Genomic DNA, 21,981 nt, shown 5'->3' with positions numbered 1-21,981 from the left:
CCACCTTGTGGCATCCTGGGCCCCTCAGTGCCCCTTTCCCCCGTCTGCCACTGCCCCAGAGGCAGCACGCAGGGTGGGGGCACACAGTGATGCAGGAACTGACAGCCAGGTTTGTCCATGAGTCGTGTCATCGGTTCCTCCCCCCACCGCCTCCTTAGCCGGGGGCTGCTGGGACGTAACTGGTGCACGTGGCGCCCTTGTGCCCCGTGACCAAGGAGCCACTGTCTCTTTCCTCCCCCCGAGCATCTCCCCATTTCCTGGCTGAAGAATTCAGTAGAACAAGAGGGTGGAGATGGTCCACTCCTGGCCATGTGTAGTGGCCACAATACAATGTGGGAATGAAGTCAGATCCCAAGGTCCTTGCTCAAGACAAGGATCCATTTACCTACGGAGTGAAAATCCTGCAAGGGCCTCGTGGTTTCACCCACAGTCTTTTAGGAGAGAGCTGGAGAGGATTTAACTTGCTGCCACTGCAGTGCAACAGTGTGGGTTTGCTTTCCTAAGCATTTGACTAATGAGAATAGGAAACACATGCCCAGTGCCGAACATAGTGACTGTACAGTGATTACTAATTTAGTTTCCTTACTTAGCACTGAAATTGGATAGATTCTTGTACCACCATCAGGTGAAGTATGAGAACTGTCTAGTTCCGGCTCTGCCGACAGCGGGGAGCTACAGGATCTGCCGAAAAAGCTCCCCGCTGTTGGCAGAGCCGCGGCTAGACTTTACTTTCACTTTCGAAAGGGCACGTGATTGGCACAGCGCCCGAACGTGAGCATGCAAATGAAGCCTGGGATATTTAAATCCCGGACTCATTGGCACTTTCGACGTGTCTAATCTACATCCCTCTGTCGGCAGAGCAGTGTAGTTAGACACACTGTCATAGTGGTGTCCCATGAAGTCTACACAAACAGCTATGTGTGAGAACAGCACCAATGACCATAACCCAATAGTGATGCTCCCAAAGGCAGTGTGAATTTGGAGAGTATGCGCTGTACTCCTTGTGTGCTGTGCTACACCTCAGAATGTCTATTACAAAGCAAGTCAGGCTTGTACACGTTCAAACTGCACTATACACACCTTGGTTTTTCGGAGGAAAAATAATTCTAACAGTAGTGGCTTGTGAGGTTTTTTTAGTGTTAAAACACTGTTTTTTATTTTGTACAGTTTTCTCAGAGGAAAACAATAATTGATAAAACAGGAAAAAGATTATAAAGATGAGACTGAAACTGAACCCTGAGGCTGATTCTGAAAGATGAGTGATATTTTTGTTTTGGTACTTCAGTTCTGCATTTCTTATTCTGACATGGTTATATTTTCTACTTTAAGACTGCTTTACTAGTGTACAGTATTACTTGATCTGGAAACCTATACTGATCCCCTTGGGAGCAAATCTAGCCCAAAGACAGATGGGAACAATAACGCTTGAGCGGAAGCTAGATAAATGCAGTTCTCAACATGGTCTCTTTTATTCTGAGCACCAAAAAGTAATAGTATATTTTAGTAAGTAACATTTTTAAACACCTTTTGCAGGAAAATGCAAAGCATATGTTCAAACTCAGCTTTATTTTCAGAAAATAGAGGTCTGTAACTCTTCCTTAAACATGCCTTCAAAGTGGAGATCTTTGGCCATGAGCTCTTCTTCCACATCCTCTAATGCCCACTGATGATCAGTCAATTCTAACGCTTCCCATTCCGTCTACAAGGAGGATAAATAGAAAGGGGGAAGAAAGAGCAGCCTGAGAATTAAAACAGTTCTCGTCACTTCTTGTGCATATTCTCTTGAAGGATGGTGCAATGCTCGTTTATTTGAACAGGGATCCTTCCTGTCAATTGCCTCAAAACAAATACATTCTGTTTAAATGACGCTCGTGGAGTCTGCTCTTCCAGACGAGCATGTCTGAAAGTTGGTTAATGAACACATTTTAGAGCTGTAAGGCTTTTTCACGCTTACAAAGAATCTGAAAAATGAGTAAAAGCCTCCACCTTTTGGAGGGGTATTCTCCCTCTGAAATCTGTGACTACAAATGCCACATTCACTGGATTTGTTTGTCCCCAGAGGGAGTAGTGATTCTTAGCAACTGGATAACTTACTGTGGAGACGTGATTATCTGTACTGCCAAGAATTCTGCAGGCCTCATGGCAGCATTGATCACGCCCCCAGGGATTGGGGCTTATCACCTCCGCATGTGCCAAGAGGCTATGGGGCTTACACATTCTGTGGGACTGGAGTAGGCTGCCACGCCTGAGCCCCTTGCAGCACTCCCCGGTCAGCAATTCCAGGGCTGCAGATGGCCCTTGCGGAATTTCTGCATAGCCTTCCGTGCAGCCCATTTCCCCTCACAAGCTGAGGCAGAAGTCGCTGAGTCCTGCGCCATGAGCAGCATCAGCACACATGAGAACACCGGAGAGGCTTGCCACTGAGCTGGGCTGGAGGGTAATGACATTTCTCTTTTCTGGGAACACATAAAATATCACCGGGAACAAACATACATGCCAGAAGGCTTATCTGCCCTTTACAGGAAGGTATGTTCTAGGGGCTAGACTATCACCCCTGTGCATACAGTAGTGCCCAGCACTTTTGTAAGGAGCAGCTAGCATCCAGCCTGCCTCCGGGCGAGGGTGGTTTGCCTTCTCCAAAGGAGGCAGTGTTGCTCACTGAGCAGTGCTCCGGCCTTCGCCGCCTGAAGAGGAAGGGTCTCTGCTGCACGAGAACGTGCTGCTGATGAACGGCCACAATTCTGATTGGGAGGACAGCGTCACGGTTTCATTCTGCATCTCTCGAAGCAATGGGGCCACTGAGTTTTCCTGCTGAATTAAAGTGAGTTCTTAGCAGCAAGAGGCACCTGGCCTGAGATTGGGCAAACAATGTAGTGTGAGAGCACCAGGCAGGATGAGGTGGCTGCTATCCAAGCTGAGTGTGTCTCATTTTTTATAATGGAGATTGCCTATCTCCTAGAACTGGAAGGGACCTTGAAAGGTCATCAAGTCCAGTCCCCTGCCTTCACAGCAGGACCAAGCACCATCCCTGATGAATTTTTGCCCCAAATCCCTAAATGGCCTCTGCAAGGATTGAACCACAACCCTGGGTTTAGCAGGCCAATGCTCAAACCACTGAGCTATCCCTCCCCCCCAATTCCCTTCCTGACGGCAGTATAGCTTCTCAAGGAGTGTGACAAGGGGAATTAAACTGACTTCCCCTCTTCCCTTTAACAGGTGCTGAGGGACTAAAACAGGGTTTTCCAGGGTCAGGGGAATCCGAGAACCCACGGCTAGGGAATGTTACGTTTGCTTTGCTAGCGCTAACGTGCCTTGATTTGTACAGGAAAAGATTTTCTTCAGCTGAGAAAAATCCTTGCAGATGAATATTGTCCTTTTTCTGCTGAGTCACTTTCCCAGTTACAAATACCGTATGTCACCCATAGCTGGCCTGGGAATATGCCCTGAATCTATTGTTCTGACTCCTGCTATTATGCTCAATTTGAAACAGGCTGTCTGGGAGATTAACAGGCACTGCAAAGGAGAGGTGTTCTGGGGATCACCCATCAATAACCATTAACCAGAAGGGGAAGTCCCAGTGTGAGAGCGGGTACGGAGGCTGCTTGATTCCATCAGATTACCTTCTGTAATCAAGCAGGCAGAGGTCGGGCAGCACTTCCAAGCACCCTAGGCTCAGGCTTCCAGTACTTATGCTTTCCTCCTCTCCCTCAGTCCTTCATGCAGCAAGATGAAGCACAAATATTTCACTGAGGCTCAAACTCTATTAATCTAATGCTCAGGCGTGAGACTGTTCTGTTCCTGTCCGTCATGCCCAATCTTTCATCTTGCAGTGACATAAGCCTCACGGCGAACAGCACTTCCCTACTTTCAACAACTGGCATTACGGGAATCCCAACTCTCTGGGTTTTCCAGATGACATGTCAGGCACTGATGAAATCCTACAAGACATTTACGGCAAGCTCTTGGAATGATCCATTCAGGAGTCCAGCTAACCCTGATCTTCCTTACAAGTTCACCTAGCTGTTGTTTCTGCTTGTTAATTTTGCTCATCAGCAATTAAGCTTTTCAATTTGGGAGGACACTCCTGCCCACTTTAACCCTCCAGCATGGGCTTCACTAGCTTTGTTGGACTGATATTGGAGCCTCACTAAACTCACAACTTCTGTCTGAGGGTTCTTTATGCTTTCTGTCCTGCCGATACCTTCCTGATTGTGCTCTCCTCTGCCAGGCAGGTGAGGATTCTCCAACCTTTTGTATCGACTTTCTCTGACCACTTTGGTGGCTTTCATAAGGATGAAGTCAAGCTTTCATCTCATCCCCAAAATTGCCAAAAGGTGGGCAAACTTTCCTCTGAGATGGTCCCCTCTGCTGATTTCTTTCCCAAGGTCCCTCACAGACCTGCTCCATGAGCTGGGCTTGTGTTCAGTTTCACCGTTATCTGGACCCAGCCACCTCTTTTGTGAAGTCATTTGGGTTATTTGCTGCCCTTGGAGGAAGATCCAAAGAGGAAAATAAATGAAGAGTTTGTCCAAATGGATCTTTTCTTGTATTCAGACATGCCTGAGAATAACTAGGCTTACTTCAGATGGCCAGAAAGCTCATTCCTCCGCACGAAGGAAGCTTCTACTTTCTGTGTTAGTCATCTGCTAGCTCAGATCTGTGGAACAAGTGCTTGGATCTCATCATGCAGAACTACTCTCTCAAGGCTAGTCAGATACCCGCTTTTGAAAAGTACTGTTCAGTAGCTCTTCTTCATTAGCACTCCCAGCATTTCCTCCTCAGGTGGATTCTTTTGTGCTTTTAATCCACAAACAGGAAAAATATGGAGGCTATTTCATGAGAGAGATATCTCGGCTACTTATCAGAATTCTACCTTCCCAGATTCCCTCGTTGCCCCTCTTTCCTCACTCATTCAGAGGACCTTTGTTCTCCAGGCAGTGAGTAAGGGAAGGGGGCCGTAGGCACGGCACAAGCTTGTAGGAGCACAAAGGTGAAGCTGGGAATGTAAGCAATACTGTACCTTAAAGGCTTTGTTCGTATCTGCAGGCATGGCCATTGCTGCACCTGTCATCTGTTCCTGCATCACCCTAGATTGGTCTGCAGCTGCAAGAGAGAAACAAGGGGGGGCATTTACTTACACTACAGGGAGAGAGAGCTCATGAAAGCACCGTACCACCAGAGGAGTCCTGGATCTTAACTATAGACTAGAGCTGCAGGCACCCACCCACCATGATCATGCTATGCTGACCCTGCAGGACAACAGTAGCAGCTCAGAAGGCAAAGTGGAAAGGAACATTTCTCATCTGCTAATTACTTCCTCAGCCATGCTCCCCACCAGTGCAGACGTGGGAGTAACTGTACTCCATGTGCACGTTAACATTGTGTGTCTGCTGACACACTGTGCCATCCCCAACTGAAGGGCTTCACAGATAGACAGCCTCTACCAGTGCAGGATCTGGTTAGCATTCCCACTGACCATATGACTAGGCAAAACAAACTGGCAAAGCTACACAGATCTCCAACCCGAAACATTCCATGGCAACGAAAGCTAAAATGGCTAATGACCAGAATCCATGAAGGAAAATCAAAATTCAGCTTGGACAGATGAACTGCCAGTAGCAAAAGGCTTCAGTAACCCACCTGCCCCATGGTGGTGGTTCTGCCCTGTTTTCCCACCAAACATTTACTTTCCTGGCTGTAAAAACCTGGCACGACTTAAGTGGAGGGAACCTTGCTAATGCAAGGGAGGGAGTCTCTGCGAGTCTGCTCTTGCAGAAGTTTATAAACCAGAAGCAGCAGCATAGTGACAAAGGAGCTGTCTGAGCGTGACCCAGTGGAGCAGTAGTCATTTTGCTTTGGAAGAACTCTGCTCTTACAGCCTCTTGGAAAGTGATGTGGGTTACCAGCTGTGGTTTGGGGGGGGCTGGGTGACCACTGGACAGCAGCTGAAAGCCATTTTAATGTCAAGAGGCTGTTATCAAGCTGCCTTTAGATGCTTAATAGCATACATGGGCACTTTTCCTAGACAATATGATGCCTGTCTGCTGGGCTGGGGAATCTGGCATTTCACGCCTACCTGGAACACCATTCCTTTGAGCACTGTGCCCAGGATGCCAGCTGTACTGTTTACACCAGTGGAAAAACTAGTGTCTAGCTCAGAGAAATGAATTTCTGACTCGGGCACAAAGGTAAAGGATTCAATGTGCAGTTGCACCTTGAAGCACCAGAGCTGGCAGATGCCTCAGCCACTCACCCAGATAGGGCAGCCACTGCTAGCTTGTCTCCCTGAGAGCGGCAGCATTCACGTCCTCCTTGTGAAGAGCTCGAGGGCAGTTACCAGCCAGAATGGCAGGGAGCAGTTCCGGAAGAACAGCCCTCCAGTGATCTTGAGGCCTGCTGCCAACAGCTCAGGGGAACTCCAGGACTGAATGGGATGACTGGAAAGGCAGTTTTGCTCTGTTTCTTTGAACGGGATTTTCAGAGAGTTGTGTGGCGGCCCCTCTCTAGCTCTCAAATACAATCTCTCCTAGGGATGTAACTTCACATGCAACCGAGAAAACTGTCAACAGCAACCAAATGAGCTTCCTGTGGCCACTAAGCCACGTTCCCCGAGTCAGCTCGTAATGCTTCTTCATCATCCTGCTAGGGATTTCATAGCAGGGCTTCCCAACACGAGTTAATGATTTTTACACAGGAAACTGGGAGATTTTCTCTCAGCATCATCCTAAACGTGGACGCGACAATCCCTGAAAGTGAAGAGCCATGGAGACTGATATCTACAGAAGGCCAGATTGGGCCAACTTACTCCCCAGTGTCCCAGTCCAAGGCCTGAAACAATGCTTTCTTAGGACGCTGGTTGCATATTCCACTTTAGAAGCACCGACCAGCCTGCCATTAGCAGCCACCGCTGCAGCCAGTACCGCAGCCTTACTGCTTTGATGTAAACTTCAGTTTTGCTGCTGTCCCCACACTTGCAGTGGAGCAGAGATTCTGATTTGAAGGCACAGGAGGGAGGGAGCCTCCAAGAGTTCTGGAGTTATTGCTAGGTGGTTTGGAATATGGAGCCCAAACCCAACACCTGCTTCCCACCCTTTCTCTGAGGTGGCTGAGAGCTACTGGCGTGGGCAGCAGTGGCAGAATCCGTTGTTCTCTCCCCTCTGAGGGGGGGCAGATGGACTTTTAAAGAGGAGCAGTGCAGGGAGATGTGAACCCCTAGTCCCCCAGCTGTCCCATTGCCCCACACCTCGCAGCAGAGAGTAGTTAAGTCTTCACGCTTTTCTTTCACGCTAAGACTCCAAGCAGGATGGCTATGTCTAGACCGGCATGATTGTCCAGAAATGCTTTTAACGGAAAAGTTTTCCGTTAAAAGCATTTTCGGAAAAGAGCGTCTAGATTGGCAGGGACGCTTTTCCACAAAAGCACTTTTTGCGGAAAAGCGTCCGTGCCAATCTAGACGCGCTTTTGCGCAAAAAAGCCCCGATCACCATTTTCGCGATCGGAGCTTTTTTGCGGAAAACAAAGCTGAGCTGTCTACACTGGCCCTTTTGCGCAAAAGGACTTTTGCCTGAATGGGAGCAGCACAGTATTTCCGCAAGAACACTGACAATCTTACATGAGATCGTCAGTGCTTTTGTGGAAATTCAAGCGGCCAGTGTAGACAGCTGGCAAGTTTTTCCGGAAAAGCGGCTGATTTTCCGGAAAAATTAGCCAGTCTAGAGAGAGCCATTTAGAGAGAGTGCTCTCCACCTGCCTGAGGCGAAAGAAGGAAAAGTCGAAGCTGTGAACTGTGGAAGGTTATTAACAGTCACTGAATGGGCAATAGAACAGATTTCCAAAGCCAGTCCTAGCATCATCCACACAGAGAGCACATTGGTAGGACTGAATAACCTTACATAATGCCAAAGGGTCTGGTTCAACAACCCATAGCTTTCCAGCCCTGCTGGGAGCCTCGTTAGTATTTGCTCAGATGAACTCTCCAACACAAGCAGACTCCAATTAAATTAACAGAAACAACAGGGTCTTACCATTATCTTGACCCAGGATGAGTGTGTAAATGCTTCTCAGACCAAACACATTCAGGAAGTACCATGAAGCAGAACTCACCCTGCCAAAGTATAACAAAAGGGTTAGATTTCCGCTCAGCGAGGGACTGATTTCTGACCTCACTTGAGCTGTGCTTGCAGGGCCAGTCTGGGGGCTCTCTTTCAGTCTAAGCTTTTCCTAGCAAAAGCCCCTTGCCCCCAGCCCAGGATACACTGGTTCCAAAACAAAGCTCTTACCAGGATGCATCCAAAGTGAGCAGCTCAATTCCCTGCTGCAGCATTGGTTTAAAGCGCAGCGTCAGAGGAAACGGCACTTTTGCTGCAAGGAAGACAAACAAGATTCTCTCACAAACAATGGTAAGCAACCACAGAGCCAGTCATTTTTCAGCTGCACAGCTGGGCATGGTTAGTACATACCAAGGAGAGGTACACAAGGCTCACTTGTTTAACTCCCAATAAAGGTCAAATGTTAAAGGGTTTTTGAAAAGAGATCAAATCATCACTATTCACTCCGCCATGGTGGATGGGAACCATACGTAATGAGCCATCTCTCAGACAGCGGGAGTAAACCCAATGCCACACTGAAGGACAACGTATACATTTAGACCCCAGCATCAGTTACTTAATGTGATCTGACTCCTGTTCACATGTGGAAGAAACCTACCCCACCAACTTCAAATCTAGGGAATAAAAAAGTTCCAAGCAGTTTCTGGTGCCACACCTATTTCCAAGCGCACCTACCAGTGTCTGTTTCATGGTCACACTTCGCTGGTTTTAAAACGTGTTTCTCACTCCACTGTCACTGAGCAAAGGAGCCTTTGCATCAAACGGAGAGCACCTCTGCCAGAAATACTCAGCAACTCCAGATCCCTGCTAGATGCATCCTTAATCACAACAGTGCCAACGTTGCTCTTTTTTGAACCCCGCTATAATCTTGGCCCTGCCAACATCTTCTGGCAAAGTGTTCTACAGGTTGACTGCACTGTGTGAAGAAATACTACCTTTGTTTATTTTAAACCTGCTGTTAGTTTTATTTGGTGACCCCTAGTTCTTAACATTATCAGAGTAAATAACTCTTTCTTCGTTACTTTTGTAACACCAGAGAGATTATCATATTCTCCCGAGTCACCTCTTTTCCAAGATGAAAACTTATTGCAAAAGGAGTAACAGTAGTTCAAATTAGGAGCCAAGTCCGTGCCGTATGTAGCCACGGGAAAGTAGTTCGAACTACAGGGCATTTAAAAATGGTGGCACCCGGGAACATGCAAATAAAGCCCAGGATACTAAATTCATTTGCAAGTTCGAATGACTACATTAGCCACCCTAGTTCGAACGAGGGTGGCAGTGTAGACATACCCCCAGTCTTTTTAATCTCTCCTCATATGGAAGCTGTTCCAAACCCTCATCATTTCTGTTGCCCTTTTCTGTACCTTTTCTCTTTCCAATCGATCTTTTCTGAGATGGGGCAACCACATCTGCATTGAAGGATTCAAGGTGTGGGCGCGCCATGGATTTATGTAGACAATATTTTCTCTCATTATCTGTTACTTTCTTAATTCCTAACATTTGCTTTAATTTTCTGATTGCCATTTCCAGAGAACTAGCCATAGATCACCGATATCTTTTTCTTGAGTGATAACAGCTAAGTTAGATCCCATTGTTTTGTGTGTAGTTGTGATTAATGGTAGATGTGGAGATTCTGCATTCCCTTATTTGATTTGCTGTGCCTCTTCAAACCCAGGATTACACTCACTTCATCCCACTCACTCAGTCCATGTGTAGGTGGAGGTAGCAAGGCTTGGAGGGTCCTACTGCCTGCAGCCAATCATTGCACATTGCTCTGTGCACGCTCTCATTTCGGACACTTACTTGTTACAAATCCCGAGAAGGTCATGTTGATCCAACCGCCGATGAGGATCATGGGTAGAACATTAGTTACATTCCCTTTCATCATATCTGTCAGCATAGTAGGATCTACCAAGTACAGGTTAAAGCACATTAAGCATTGACTCCACTCTGCCTTCCCATGTTTCATCACATCCTGCTTTTCTGACAGTAGTTACAAGAAATGTAAGAGGTCCAGTAACTTGACTGAAAAAGGGGCTGTATCAATAAGGAGTGAAGGAGAGGTTAATCGTGACCATGCCCCCATCTATGTCTTATAGCACTTTTCACTGTCAGTCTCCAAGTGTTTTACAAAGGAGGTGAACAGCACACATGGTTAATGAAGTGGTGTCACTTCAACTATGCAATCCCTTACACAGACCTGAAGTGGGAGCATCCAGCAAAAAGCCCAGGTTCTGAATTCACAGAACTGACGAGAAGTTTGTGTCCTATGAGTTTCTTAGGCCAGAACTTTACCTACACCTCTATGATGTTTCCCCTGAAAAATGTCAGGTTGGCTAAGAAGTCAGAAAAGCATTTTTCCGCTGCTGGATGCTGGAGTTAGCTCCTTGTTGCACCCTAACCCTGAAGGGCTACTCGAGTGACCAAACTGAAATTAGCGTTTCCTTTCTCTTGCACCCCACCTCCCCAAGCCTTGTGGAAGCTGGTGCTGAATGCTAGCCTGGGCTGACATCACAAGCTATCCCAAAAGGGGAAGGGTGGCAAAAGTGTACAACCTATAAGCATGCTATACACAATTATTGTGCAAAGAAAGCAGAGGACAGAGGCAAAGAAATGGTGAGAGCTGGGTTTGTAAGGCTACAACCTTGTCTATACATGGAGTTCAAAAGTGTTAATTTTAAGCCAGATGCGTTTAACTGGTGCAAACATGTAGGCGGACAGGGATTTAAATGTATCTTAAGTCAATGAGGAACAGGTTTATGCTATGCTGAAATAAGAGTGGCCATACAGGAATGCAAATGAAGCAAATTTGTGTGTAGACAAGGCCTCAAAGGACCGGTGAGTAAGGACTGCAGGGGTTCTGCTGAGGGTGCAAAAGGGTTCTGTTAAGAGACCACACCCCTTTTAAGATAACAGAGCTGACAATACATAGATCTGAAAGCTTGTTTTTACTGGCCATTCGATGGGACAAGATTACCTTCCCTTTGGGCCACTTTTTTTGAGGGGCATTTGACAATACAGTCTGAGTGTAGGGTAGCAGGAAGCATATAAAAGCTGTCCCCACTAAATATGGGGTTCCAGAGATTTGTCATCCCATAGCTGGGCCTTTTTCTAACCCTGCAAGATGCTCTGAATGTAGTAGATGAGGAAAGGATAGCAGATAGTCATTTCCACATCTGTGTCTTGAGTGGGGGACATATGCCTCCTGCTCTCTCTCACACCCCCATTCCTCCCACCTGTCTCTTTTCCTATTAGAAATTGGACTTCAGTTTGGTTTTCACTTAGAAGTTATGTCAGCATATCACAATCACCGAGGGGTGGAAATCCAGCCCTCCCTTCAAACTAACGTAGGTATGCTGCCAAAACCTTCAGCTGTCGACGTAGCGATCGCTGTTTGGGGATGTGCTCTTGCTGGTGTAGGTTGTCTCTACGTTATAGCAGTTTTAGAGTAGGCCTTATTGAAAAGGTTTTGTAGTGCAGACGTACCCTCAGCCTGGTAGGATAGTTTTAATCTTGAAACACTTTGCTGTGACCTACTTAATAAGCCAATAATGATTACCAAGTGTCAGAGCACCGTTTAGCCAGAAAGATTTTTCTCTCACTAGCAAAAGTGGGTCCAATAAAAACTATGACCTCACCCACCATCTGTCTCTATTTTTGTAGGCCCAACATGTTGGCAACAGCACATGTTTCCAGAGACATTCAGCAGGTTTGTCAGGGCAGATTAGACGTGATTATTCTAAGGTTAAAAATACACAGGGGGCAAACCCCCAAATACATATCCCTTATTCATTTTAAGCAACAAAGAGCAGGCGGCCAGGTTTTTTTTAAAAATGTTGCAGTTCCCCATTAAAAATGGTAACACTAAAGAGTCTACTGATCTTCATGGCTTCACTTCAGCAAGGAAGACATAAGTGAGGGGAACAGAGGTCAGCAAGAGACAAGGCACATCAAATACCAGCACTTATGAGCCCACAGAACCTAGCCAAATGATCACTTGATTATTATTCTGATTATTTTATTCTTCCCCTTAAAATACAAAAAGCACAGTGCGTTACAAGAGAGCTAGAACCTTGTCAGGAAAGCCACCTGCTCTCCTAGCATGCTTTTTGCAATGATCTCTACACATACCTGTCATTGGAGAAGGGGGCACTACCTTCCTTTTTGTTTTTTTAAAAAATCCATCCTCTGGGTTATTGAAGAAATACTTCCGTGTCAGGAAAGACTGAAAACAAAAGGAACAGCAAATTCTAACTGGGCTGGGAATCAGACTGGTGGAACTGAACACACAAACAACAGACTTCCTTTCCAGTGTTCAGGATGCATGCCTTTTACATGTCTCCTCCTTTCTCTCCTGCACAGATATCCACTAACATCACTTGGAGTCTTGCTCTGCCTTCCAGGTCTCATGGACATTAAGGCTGGAAAGGGCCATTCTGATCATCTAGTATGACTTTCTACACACTGCAGACCTCAGAACCTTGTCCCCCTATCCTCTGGTGAGCTAATGAAGCCTCCAAATCATGATTTAGAGATTTCAAGTTATAGAGAATCCACCACTTACATTATTTTAAACCTGCAAGTGATCTGTGGGCTGTGCTGCAGAGGAAAGCGAAAATCACAGTGATCCTTGCCAGTGCTTCTCAACCACAGATATAGTGATCAACTGGGTCATGAGCATTTCAGCAAGACCCACTGGGCAGACACCTAGGCAAGAATCCTCTACAGTAACTCAGAGGCCTCCCCATCTAGTATCCCATTGCTGGCCAGTGGGAATATTTGCTACTAGCAGTCGCAGATTGGCTGTGTGTCATTGCAGGCAGTTTCATCAGACCATCCCCTCTGTAAGCTTATCAAGCTCAGCCTTGCAGTCAGTTAGGGGTTTGCTCTGGATCCTGGCCATTTCAATAACTGACTTATTTGGCCTTAGCTTCTGACTTCAGTGTCCCCCAGTTTAGTGTCTATCTCTGAAATTCTCTCATCTCAAACATAATTAACTATTTCATGCACAGAAGTCATTTGCTCCCAAGGAGATTACACCTTTCTGCTTGTCTTTTTTTCTTCAAGATGGCTTCCCGACATTCTTGGAAGCCGAGAACAAAATATTTATATTTTGAAAGCAATTAAATCAATGCAGATGGTAGATATTTCTTTCCAATTGGTAGAGCTATCACCCCATGTTCTGTGACCTGCTACAGTATTGCACATTCTTGCTTTAAATGTGTCATAAGAACATAAGAATGACCATATTGGGTCAGGCCAAAGGTCCATCTAGCCAAATACAGGCAGTCCCCGAGTTACACGGATCCGACATACGTCAGATCTGCAGTTACGAACGGGGATTTTCTCGCCCCGGACGACGGGAGCGGTGGGACGCCCGGTCCTGCCGCCCGTGTCCTCCGGGGCGAGAAAAGCTGCTCTGCGTCTCCCTGGTCTGCTGGGGGAGGGGAGAAGAGCCAGCAGACCAGGGAGACGCAGAGCAAAGCGGCGGAGGACCCGGGCGGGACCGCAGCGCTTCCAGATCAGTGCCGCGGTCCCGCCCGGGTCCTCTGCCGCTTTGCTCTGCGTCTCCCTGGTCTGCTGGGGGGGGACGCAGCTAGTGCGCCCCCCCCAGCAGACCACGGAGACATGGAGCAAAGCCCCGGGCCTGTGTTAGAGCAGGTGGGGTGCTGCCGGTTGGTCCCACAGCACCGCTCCTTGGTGCTACTGGACCAATCTGGCAGCACCCCAGCTGCTCTGCCCCAGGAGTCCTGATTCAGCCGCTGCTGATCAGTTTCAGCAGCGGCTGAATCAGGACACCTGGGGCAGAGCAGCTGGGGTGCTGCTGGGTTGGTCCAGTAGCGCCGAGGAGCGGCGGCGCTACTGGACCAACCCAGCAGCACCCCAGCTGCTCTGCGCCAGGCGTCCCAAAGTCAGCCGCTGCTGAAACTGACCAGCGGCTGACTACAGGAAGCCCCTGCCCCGGGCTTCCTGGAATCAGCCGCTGATCAGTTTCAGCAGCAGCTGACTTGGGGATGCCTGGGGTTCTTAAGTTGAATCTGTATGTAAGTCGGAACTGGCGTCCAGATTCAGCCGCTGTTGAAACTGATCAGTTTCAGCCGCGGCTGAATCTGGACGCCAGTTCCGACTTACATACAGATTCAACTTAAGAACAAACCTACAGTCCCTATCTTGTACGTAACCCGGGGACTGCCTGTATCCTGTCTTCTGACAGTGGCCAATGGCAGGTACCCCAGAGAGAATGAACAGAACAGGGAATCACTCAATGATCCATTCTTTGTCATTCATTCCCAGCTTCTGGCAATCAGAGACTAGGGTCCCCCTCCCATGTCTATCCTGGCTTATAGTTATTGATGGACCTAACCTCCATGAATTTATCTAGTTCTTTTTTTAATCCCATTGTAGTCTTGCCCTTCACAATATCCTCTGGCAAAGAGTTCCACAGGGTGCCTGTGCATTGGATAAAGAAACACTTCCTTTTGTTTGCTTTAAACTGGCTATTTATTAAGTTTATTTGGTGATTTTAGTGTTAGGAGAACAAGTAAACAGCAATTCCTTATCTAGTTTCTCCATGCTAGTCATTTTACAGATCACAACCATAGCTCCCAAGCTGAAACATCCTTGTTTTATTAATCTTCTCTCATACAGGAGCTATTCCATAACCCTAATCATTTTTGTTGTCCATTTCTGAACCTTTTCCAATGCCAAGATCTCTTTTTTGAGATGGGGAGAGCACATATGCACCCAGTATTTAAGATGTGGGCATACTGTGGATTTATATAGAGCCATGGTGTCCAACCCATTAGCCACTAACTACATGTAGCTATTTGGCCGGTTGAGTGTAGGTAGTTCACTATAGCAGTAGCCACTATAGTGGCCACTGCTTCAGATCTGGTTAGGCACCATGGATATAGAGGCAATACATTCTCTGTCTTATCTCTTTCTTAGGAATTCCCAACATTCCGTTCACTTTTGACTGCCACTGCACATTGAATGGATGTTTTCAAAGAACTATCCACCATGACTCCAACATCTCTCTCGAGTGGTAACAGCTAATTTAGACATTTTATATGTATAGTTTGGATTATGTTTTCCAACGTGCATTACTTTACATTTATCAACATTAAATTTAATCTGCCAATTTGTTGCCCAGTCACCCAGTTTTGAAAGACTTTTTTGCAGCTCTTTGCAGTTTGAGACTTAACTATCTTGAGTAGTTTTCTATCATCTGCAAATTTTGCTTTCTGTTTACCCCTTTCCCCAGATCATTTATGAATATGTTGAATAGGACTGGTTCTAGAACAGACCCCTGGGGAATATCACTATTTAGCTCTCTCCAGTGTGAACACTGATCATTTATATCTACCCTTTGTTTCCCAGCTTTTAATCAGTTATCAGTCCATGACAGGACCTTCCTCCTTATCCTATGGCAGCTTGCTTTGCTTACAAGCCTTGCCAAAGGCTTTCTGAAAAATCTAACAATATCCAACTGATCCTCCTTGTCCATATGTTTATTCACCCTCTCCAAGAATTCTTATAGACTGGTGAGGCAGGATTTCCCTTTACAAAAACAATGTTGACTCTTCCACAATAAATTTTGTTCCTCTATGTGTCTGACAATATTCAGATTCAGAAACTGTTCGTTTCTATAGTTTCAACCAGTTTGCTTGGTACTGAAGTCAGGGTTACTGGCCTGACTTCAGAGCAGTAACTGGGGGTATCACCTTTGGAGTCCTTTTTAAAAAGTAGTGTCACCTTAGCTATCTTCCAGTCATTTGGTACAGTTTATTTAAATGGTAGGTTACAGACCACAGTTAGTAGTTCTGCAATTTCACATCTGAGTTCCTTCAGAATTTGTGGGTGAATTGCAGCTGGTAGTGATGATTTATTACTGTTTCTCAATTTGTTCCAAACATCCTCTGACACCTCAATCTGGGACAGTTCCTCAGATCTGTCATCTAAAAAGAATGGTTCAGGTTTAGGAATCCCGCTCATACCCTCTGCCATGGAAACTGATACAAATAATTCATGTAGTTTCTCTACAACCATCTTACTGTCCTTGAATGCCCCTTTAGCCTCTCGATCGTCCAATAGCCCCGCTGGCTGTTTAGCAGGCTTCCTGCTTCTGACATTTGAGTGCCAGTCTCAATTTTAGCAATGAAATCCTACTTCTTTCTGGGCTTAATATTTGAAAAAGATTTGGGGTTTATAGTGGATATCAGCTGTACATAAGCTCCCACTCCAACACTGAGATGAAAAGGGCCAATGCAAACCTTGCATAAAGCAACAGCAGACTCCTGAGTAGGAGCCAAGAGATTATTTTCCTTCTGTGTTTGGCAGTGACAGGACGGCAGCTGGAACCCTGTGTTGCCCCCATTCCAAGAAGAATGTTGATAAATTGGAGAGGATTCAGAAAAGATCCATGAAAATGATTAAAGGATTAGAATAAAGTGGTAGACTCAAGAAGATCAATATATTTACCCAAGATTAAGGAGTGACTTGATTACAGTCTATTAGTACCTACATAGGAAACAAATATTTGGTAATGTGCTCTTCAACATAGGCGAGAAAAGGCCAACAGTGCCCAGTGGCTGCAAGCTGAAGCAAGACAAATTAATGCTGGCAATAAGGTGTAAACGTTTAGCAATGGGAGTAATTAATCACTGGAACAACTTACCAATGTCATGGAGGATTCTCCACCCGTGATAACTTTTAAATTATGATTGGATGTTTTTCTAGAGGTGCTCTAGGAAATATTTTCAGAGGGTTCTTTGGCTTCTGTTACAAAGTCAGACTACATGACTGCATTGTTCCCTTCTGGCTTTCAAATTTAAACATTTATTTGAATTTACGTCATCATTTTCTCTATACAGCCTCCAGACAAATATTAAAGCAATTCAAATAAGCAGCTTCACACGTGCACATACCTGTTTTGGAATGTATTTTCCATTTTCTCTGAGGACTCTGCTTCGAATTAGGACTTGGCTAAAAAAAGAAATCCATTATTGCAGAACTGTCAAAGATTAACATTAGAAAATAGTAGAAATTAGGGATGCAAGTGAGCTATGGGTAACCAACAAGCTGCACAGTAAACGAACTGAGAGAGACTGACTTAGGGACATCTACCACACAAACATAATGACACCTTCCTATTAATGGAAACTAATTTCCAGAGCAATATTTTTCATAATTTGGAGGTTCTCATAAATCAGCAGGGGAGAAGATAAAAAGGTCACCTCTTCCTTCTCTTGCCTGACTGGGAAAATGGAAGATTTCCTCAGAGGTGGACAATTTAAATTGCATCAGATGTTGTCTACATAACCTACATTTCATTTCAAAGAGTATGTTTACACAATTTTTATTTTGGGAGAAGGATGCAAATAGTGCTGCGCATTTGCATACTTCCTCTGTGGTTTTTTTTTGTTTGTTTTTTTGAAAACGCTCTTCCGGTATTTACCTGTGTCTACACGCGGCCTAAACTTGAAATAAACCCCTATTTTGAAAGACCCTTTATTTCTCCTACAATGAGGTTTACAAAGGTCTTTCGAAATAGGGGTTTATTTTAAAATTCGGCCACACGTAGACACAGGTAAATACCGGAAAAGCGTCTCTTCCCCCTGCCTCCCCTCCCAAAAAGGAGGAAGTATGCAAATGTGCAGCGCTATTTGCATCCTTTTCCCAAAATAAAAAGTGTGTGTAGACATATCCTTAGATTCCATGAAATAATGAATTTTTGGGCCTTCTTTGAGCAGAAATATCTGACAGAATAGCAGATGTTTCTAGGCTTAAAGACAATTTTTATATAAGAAAACCAAAAATATGTCTAGTATTAAATAGACCTGATTCACCAAAATCTTTGTTGTCCAAACTGAAATGAGATGCAATAAGGAATACATTTTGCAAAGCTACAGGAGAATCAATGTACTTTTGATACATAATAATAGATTCCTCAGTTAGCTGCAGTTTAATTAAAAGGAAGTAGTGATACTGTGCATAAATCAACTGTAAAGATAGAGCTCAACAAAAAAGTAGTTGCAGCTCAAAATAAGATCCAAACAAGACAAAAATCTATGCTATATTTGAGTTTGTCTGTCTGTTCAAGAACTCCTCCTAAACAGTAAGAGCTAGGCTCACCAAATTTGGCATCCAGCTTTGTCTTATCATAACTTAAAAGTGAGGTCAGGATTTGGTTTTGACAGGAAAATGGGATGTGCCTGGAATGGGATTGCTTCTCAGAAAGCCATCTGAAGAGGAGACAGAATCACCAGGCAGGTAAAAGGGGCTAGCTTAGGGCGCACCCTCCCTGTCCAGGACTCCCTGAGCCTTCCACTCCCCGGATGCCCTTCAGGAAGGAAGGGGGGTGGCCCATTGCTGGTTCCCCTTTGTCAGAGAGCGAAGGGAAAGTGCCCAGTTTGCTGCATCCTCACTCTGGCGGGGGAGCGCGCAGGGGGCAGACGAACCTGGACCTGCTCCAGCCATGTGACATACACGGGAGCTGCAGCAGCCGTGGAGAGGTGCTTCTCACATGGCCCCAAGCTGCTGTGGAGCGAGAGAATGGGGTCTGTCCTCTCTCCCCAGAGCATCTTGCTTACTGAACCCCTCATTCCCAGTTCCACCCCAGAGCAATGATTTCAATGAAGCAAATACACTTTCATTTTATTTTCCAAAAAACCCTGAAATTAATTAAGGACCTGAGTAACACTGGGTCAATCTTCCAGTAAATAAACAAAGGACATAACGAATGTATTCTCTTTACACGCATAAAGGAGAGTTCTCCAGCCTGTTTAAAGAACTCTTTCCAACAAAAGCATCTTTCTACCCTTTTACAACAGGATAACTGAGCTTACATAAAAGTCTTTAGCATTTTAAAGACTAACAAGATGGTTAAATAGGTTTTGTGGGCCAGACCCACTTCCTCAGATCATATTCTGGAAGAGAATTGGCATGACCATATATACCAAAGGAATACAATGAAAAAAGATATCTGCACAGCTCAGGTCTTTGGTCCATCAAATTTAATACCCTGTTTCCAGAGATGCCAGTAGAAGAAACTTGGGAAAACAATGAATTTTTTCCAGAATGTTCATGAAATGCTTAGATGCTATATGATACACCACAAAAAAAAAAATCCATGAGGAAATTAATACTTCTGTATTCCTAGTAGGATTTGAATAGTGCAGTAAATATGACCCGGGGCTACAGAGTGAATAAAGAAAAGAAATACTGAATAGCTGCTCATTCAGTAACCTCCATCCATCATGATCACAGAATGAGATAGCGGTCCAGTTGAAAAATGTGATCATGTAATTAGAAACTGTATCATATTGCATATACACAGCGAGTCCAAATTAAGCTTGCATAAGCAACTTTAATTCTGGTATTTCATTATTTTTGATTGCTTGACTTCGCAAATATAATGTTCTTTTATCCTAGCTTTATTAGAAAGACCACAGGAAATCTTCAGCACACTTGGTAACTTACCTGTCAGACACTTGCTCTCTAGTAAGCTTTTTGTCACTTTGGAGCAAGATGGACACATAGTGACGAATCATCCCAACAAAGAATGTTATGAAAACAATTGGAAGGACCACCCATAACCGGATATTGGAGTCCAGCAGCAGCTCTGGTTCACTCATCTTTACTGTAGATTCTGGTAAACAAAATGGGTCTGATTATGTGTTATACTCAGATTCCACTTAGCACTTTCGACTCAGAAAGGATAGAGCTTCACTCAGAAAAAATGATGCTTTCTGAACCTCTTCCTGATAGGGTGTGGTGACTAACAGCAGGCACCTCACGATTTTTACAATGTTGTGTATATTTTGCTAGTCCTGACTTAATTCTGTTTGCACATAATAAATGTGACCAAGACGTGATCACTTGCATATAAGTGAGGGACATTAAGAGTGTAACTGACCAACTGCTTAACTGATACGCCGATGCTTATTGATTAACGGTGTTGGTTGTGCATAGCCAGCACTTGGGGAGGCTTTGCTGCAGCAGGGAAGCCACCTCTCCAGGTGCGAGTCTGGTGGCCCCGCTCCTGGGGAGGTTTTGCTGCAAGCTCTGCAGTATACAGCTTATGTAAGCTTCATACTGTAGTGTGCAGAGTGTAATAAGTAAGGTTTTCAGCAGTTACACATTCCTATTTAACCAACTTTTAACTAGTCTAAGGTATCATTAATTTTTAGTTCTGTGATCCATTCCCTCTTCATCTGTTGGGACAAGGTCTAATAAAGAATTTCCTTGGGTTAGCTACAACACTTTTGAGTTAGGAAATTGCTGTGTATAGTGTTGAGGTAATTCCAGTGATGGTTTAGCATTGGCAGCATAAGACCTCCAGCATATGCTACTCAAACTGAAGCCCCCCATGATCACAGCTCCCCCTCCCATACATTATAGCAATTCCAATTCCTCTTGTTATCCAGGGTTTTTAACACCAGTGTCCAGGCAATTCAGTAATTTCTTCTCTTCAGATACTTTGGCTCCTTGATTCATTTTGCTTCCCCATCTCAAGTTGGTGCTGAGTGCGTGTCTTCCCTAGTTTTACCTTCTCCCGCCTGCGGTATGTAAGTAGCTGCTACCTTGTACTAATGTGCTACCAGTAGCACTTTCATTTGTACGATCTTAAGGAAATGGTCCTGTGATAAACTGCTATCAGCAGTAGTACAATCCCACAAGGAAGCAGTTCCACATAGTTCTGTGTATAGAACTGCTTCCTGTAAGATGTGCTACGAGTGGTAGTTTCTGATTTGCAGAACCTGCTACTGGAAGTAGCACAGTAAACATAAAGGCTACGTCTAGACTGGCATGATTTTCCGCAAATGCTTTTAATGGAAAAGTTTTTCCATTAAAAGCATTTGTGGAAAAGAGCATCTAGCTTGGCAGGGACACTTTTCCGCAAAAGCACTTTTTGCGGAAAAGTATCCGTGGCCAATCTAGATGCGCTTTTGCGCAAGAAACCCCAATCGCCATTTTTGCCATTGGGGCTTTTTTGCGCAAAAGTTTTCAGCTGTCTACACCGGCCCTCTTGCGCAAAAGCATTTCCGGACAAGGGCTTTTGCCCGAACGGGAACGTCAAAGCATTTGCGCAAGAAGCACTGATTTCGGTCAGTAGCGCGTCAGCGCTTTTGCGCAAAATCAAGCGGCCGGTGTAGACAGCTGGCAAGTTTCCCCCGGCGCTCTGAGTCCGGAGGCCAGGGCTGCCCAGGTGCAGCTGACCGACAGGCCGATGCTACAGCCCAGCGAGTCGGAGAAGCGCTGCTGCAGACTACGCGCCCCCCCCCCCCCCCCCGCGCCTAGGCGGGGCGGGTCCTCGAGCCGTTAACCGACATTTCACCCTCCCCCTCCGTAGGACGAGAGGCGGGCCCCGCCCCCACGACCTGCCAGTCGCACTAACAGGCCGCCCCTCACGCGTGGCAGGTGTCCGAGGGGCTCTGGGCGGGGCCAGCAGCAGCCCCGCCCACCGCCCCTCGCGGCACAAGCTCGCAGGCTGTGGGAGGGGCCAAGGGCCGTGCTTCGCCGGGCTGCTGAGCATGCGCGGTGCCCCCCCCCCCCGCAGTCTTGTAGGCAGCAGCCTTCGTGCCGCCGGCCTGCCCCGAAACGACGGGCCCCGCCCAGCCAAGCCCCTCGGCCGCGCCTCGGCGTGCGGGAATTCAGGCCTCGCCAGGCCCCGAGCGCCCCCGGCCCCGCGCCTCACCCTTCGCCGCGCTCCGCTTCCGGGACCGACCCCTCACAGAAGGGCCAGGAAGTACGTCACCGTGAGGTCATCACGGCGCGACCTGCGTCACTGGCTGGCGGGAAACTTAAGACTAGGCGCTCGTTGTTGGCGCCGCCGGGAACTGGCCGTGAGGCTGCTGCTCCCCGTCCCGGG

At 46.1% G+C, this 21,981-nt stretch overlaps 2 protein-coding genes across 7 annotated transcripts in view; one reads left to right on the top strand and one right to left on the bottom strand.

Moving 5' to 3' along the window:
• FANCD2 (FA complementation group D2) overlaps positions 1-21,981 on the top strand; it is a 95,597-nt gene that overhangs the window by 2,363 nt on the left and 71,253 nt on the right. Inside the window, exons 2-3 of one of the 5 annotated variants that reach the window (XM_075939568.1) lie at positions 12,471-12,607; positions 15,057-15,153. The exons of 1 other annotated variant lie outside the window; for it this stretch is intronic. The gene's annotated coding sequence lies outside the window, so the exon portion shown is untranslated. Of the gene's footprint in view, positions 1-12,329; positions 12,608-15,056; positions 15,154-21,726; position 21,981 lie in introns of those variants that run through there. 3 more of the 5 variants (XM_075939566.1, XM_075939567.1, XM_075939565.1) reach the window with 3 other exon arrangements.
• EMC3 (ER membrane protein complex subunit 3) lies at positions 1,446-21,946 on the bottom strand. 2 transcript variants are annotated; one of them, XM_075939575.1, is made up of 9 exons: positions 21,808-21,946; positions 19,590-19,758; positions 17,036-17,093; positions 12,240-12,333; positions 9,912-10,016; positions 8,280-8,361; positions 8,025-8,104; positions 5,021-5,103; positions 1,446-1,699 (listed from the first exon to the last, which is right to left on the bottom strand). In XM_075939575.1, exons 2-9 carry the CDS (start codon positions 19,742-19,744, stop codon positions 1,571-1,573), a joined length of 786 nt encoding a protein of 261 aa, XP_075795690.1. In that variant the 5' UTR covers positions 19,745-19,758; positions 21,808-21,946; the 3' UTR covers positions 1,446-1,570. The 2 variants fall into 2 exon arrangements, with proteins under 2 accessions (XP_075795690.1, XP_075795689.1); XM_075939574.1 differs by lacking the exon at positions 1,446-1,699 and adding an exon at positions 2,487-2,808.

Source organism: Pelodiscus sinensis, chromosome 11, assembly GCF_049634645.1.
Source record: "Pelodiscus sinensis isolate JC-2024 chromosome 11, ASM4963464v1, whole genome shotgun sequence".
NCBI lineage: Eukaryota > Metazoa > Chordata > Testudines > Trionychidae > Pelodiscus > Pelodiscus sinensis.
This window is presented reverse-complemented; position numbering and strand designations above follow the sequence as displayed.

Coding starts and splice junctions, on each gene's coding strand:
- EMC3 (XM_075939574.1), bottom strand. CDS start 19,744: ATGAGTGAACCAGAGCTGCTGCTGGACTCCAATATCCGGTTATGGGTG. Junction 10,017..12,239: donor GCCCCCTTCTCCAATGACAG/GTATGTGTAGAG, acceptor TGTACTTGGTAG/ATCCTACTATGCTGACAGAT. Junction 5,104..8,024: donor CATCCTGGGTCAAGATAATG/GTAAGACCCTGT, acceptor TCTCTCTTGCAG/CTGCAGACCAATCTAGGGTG.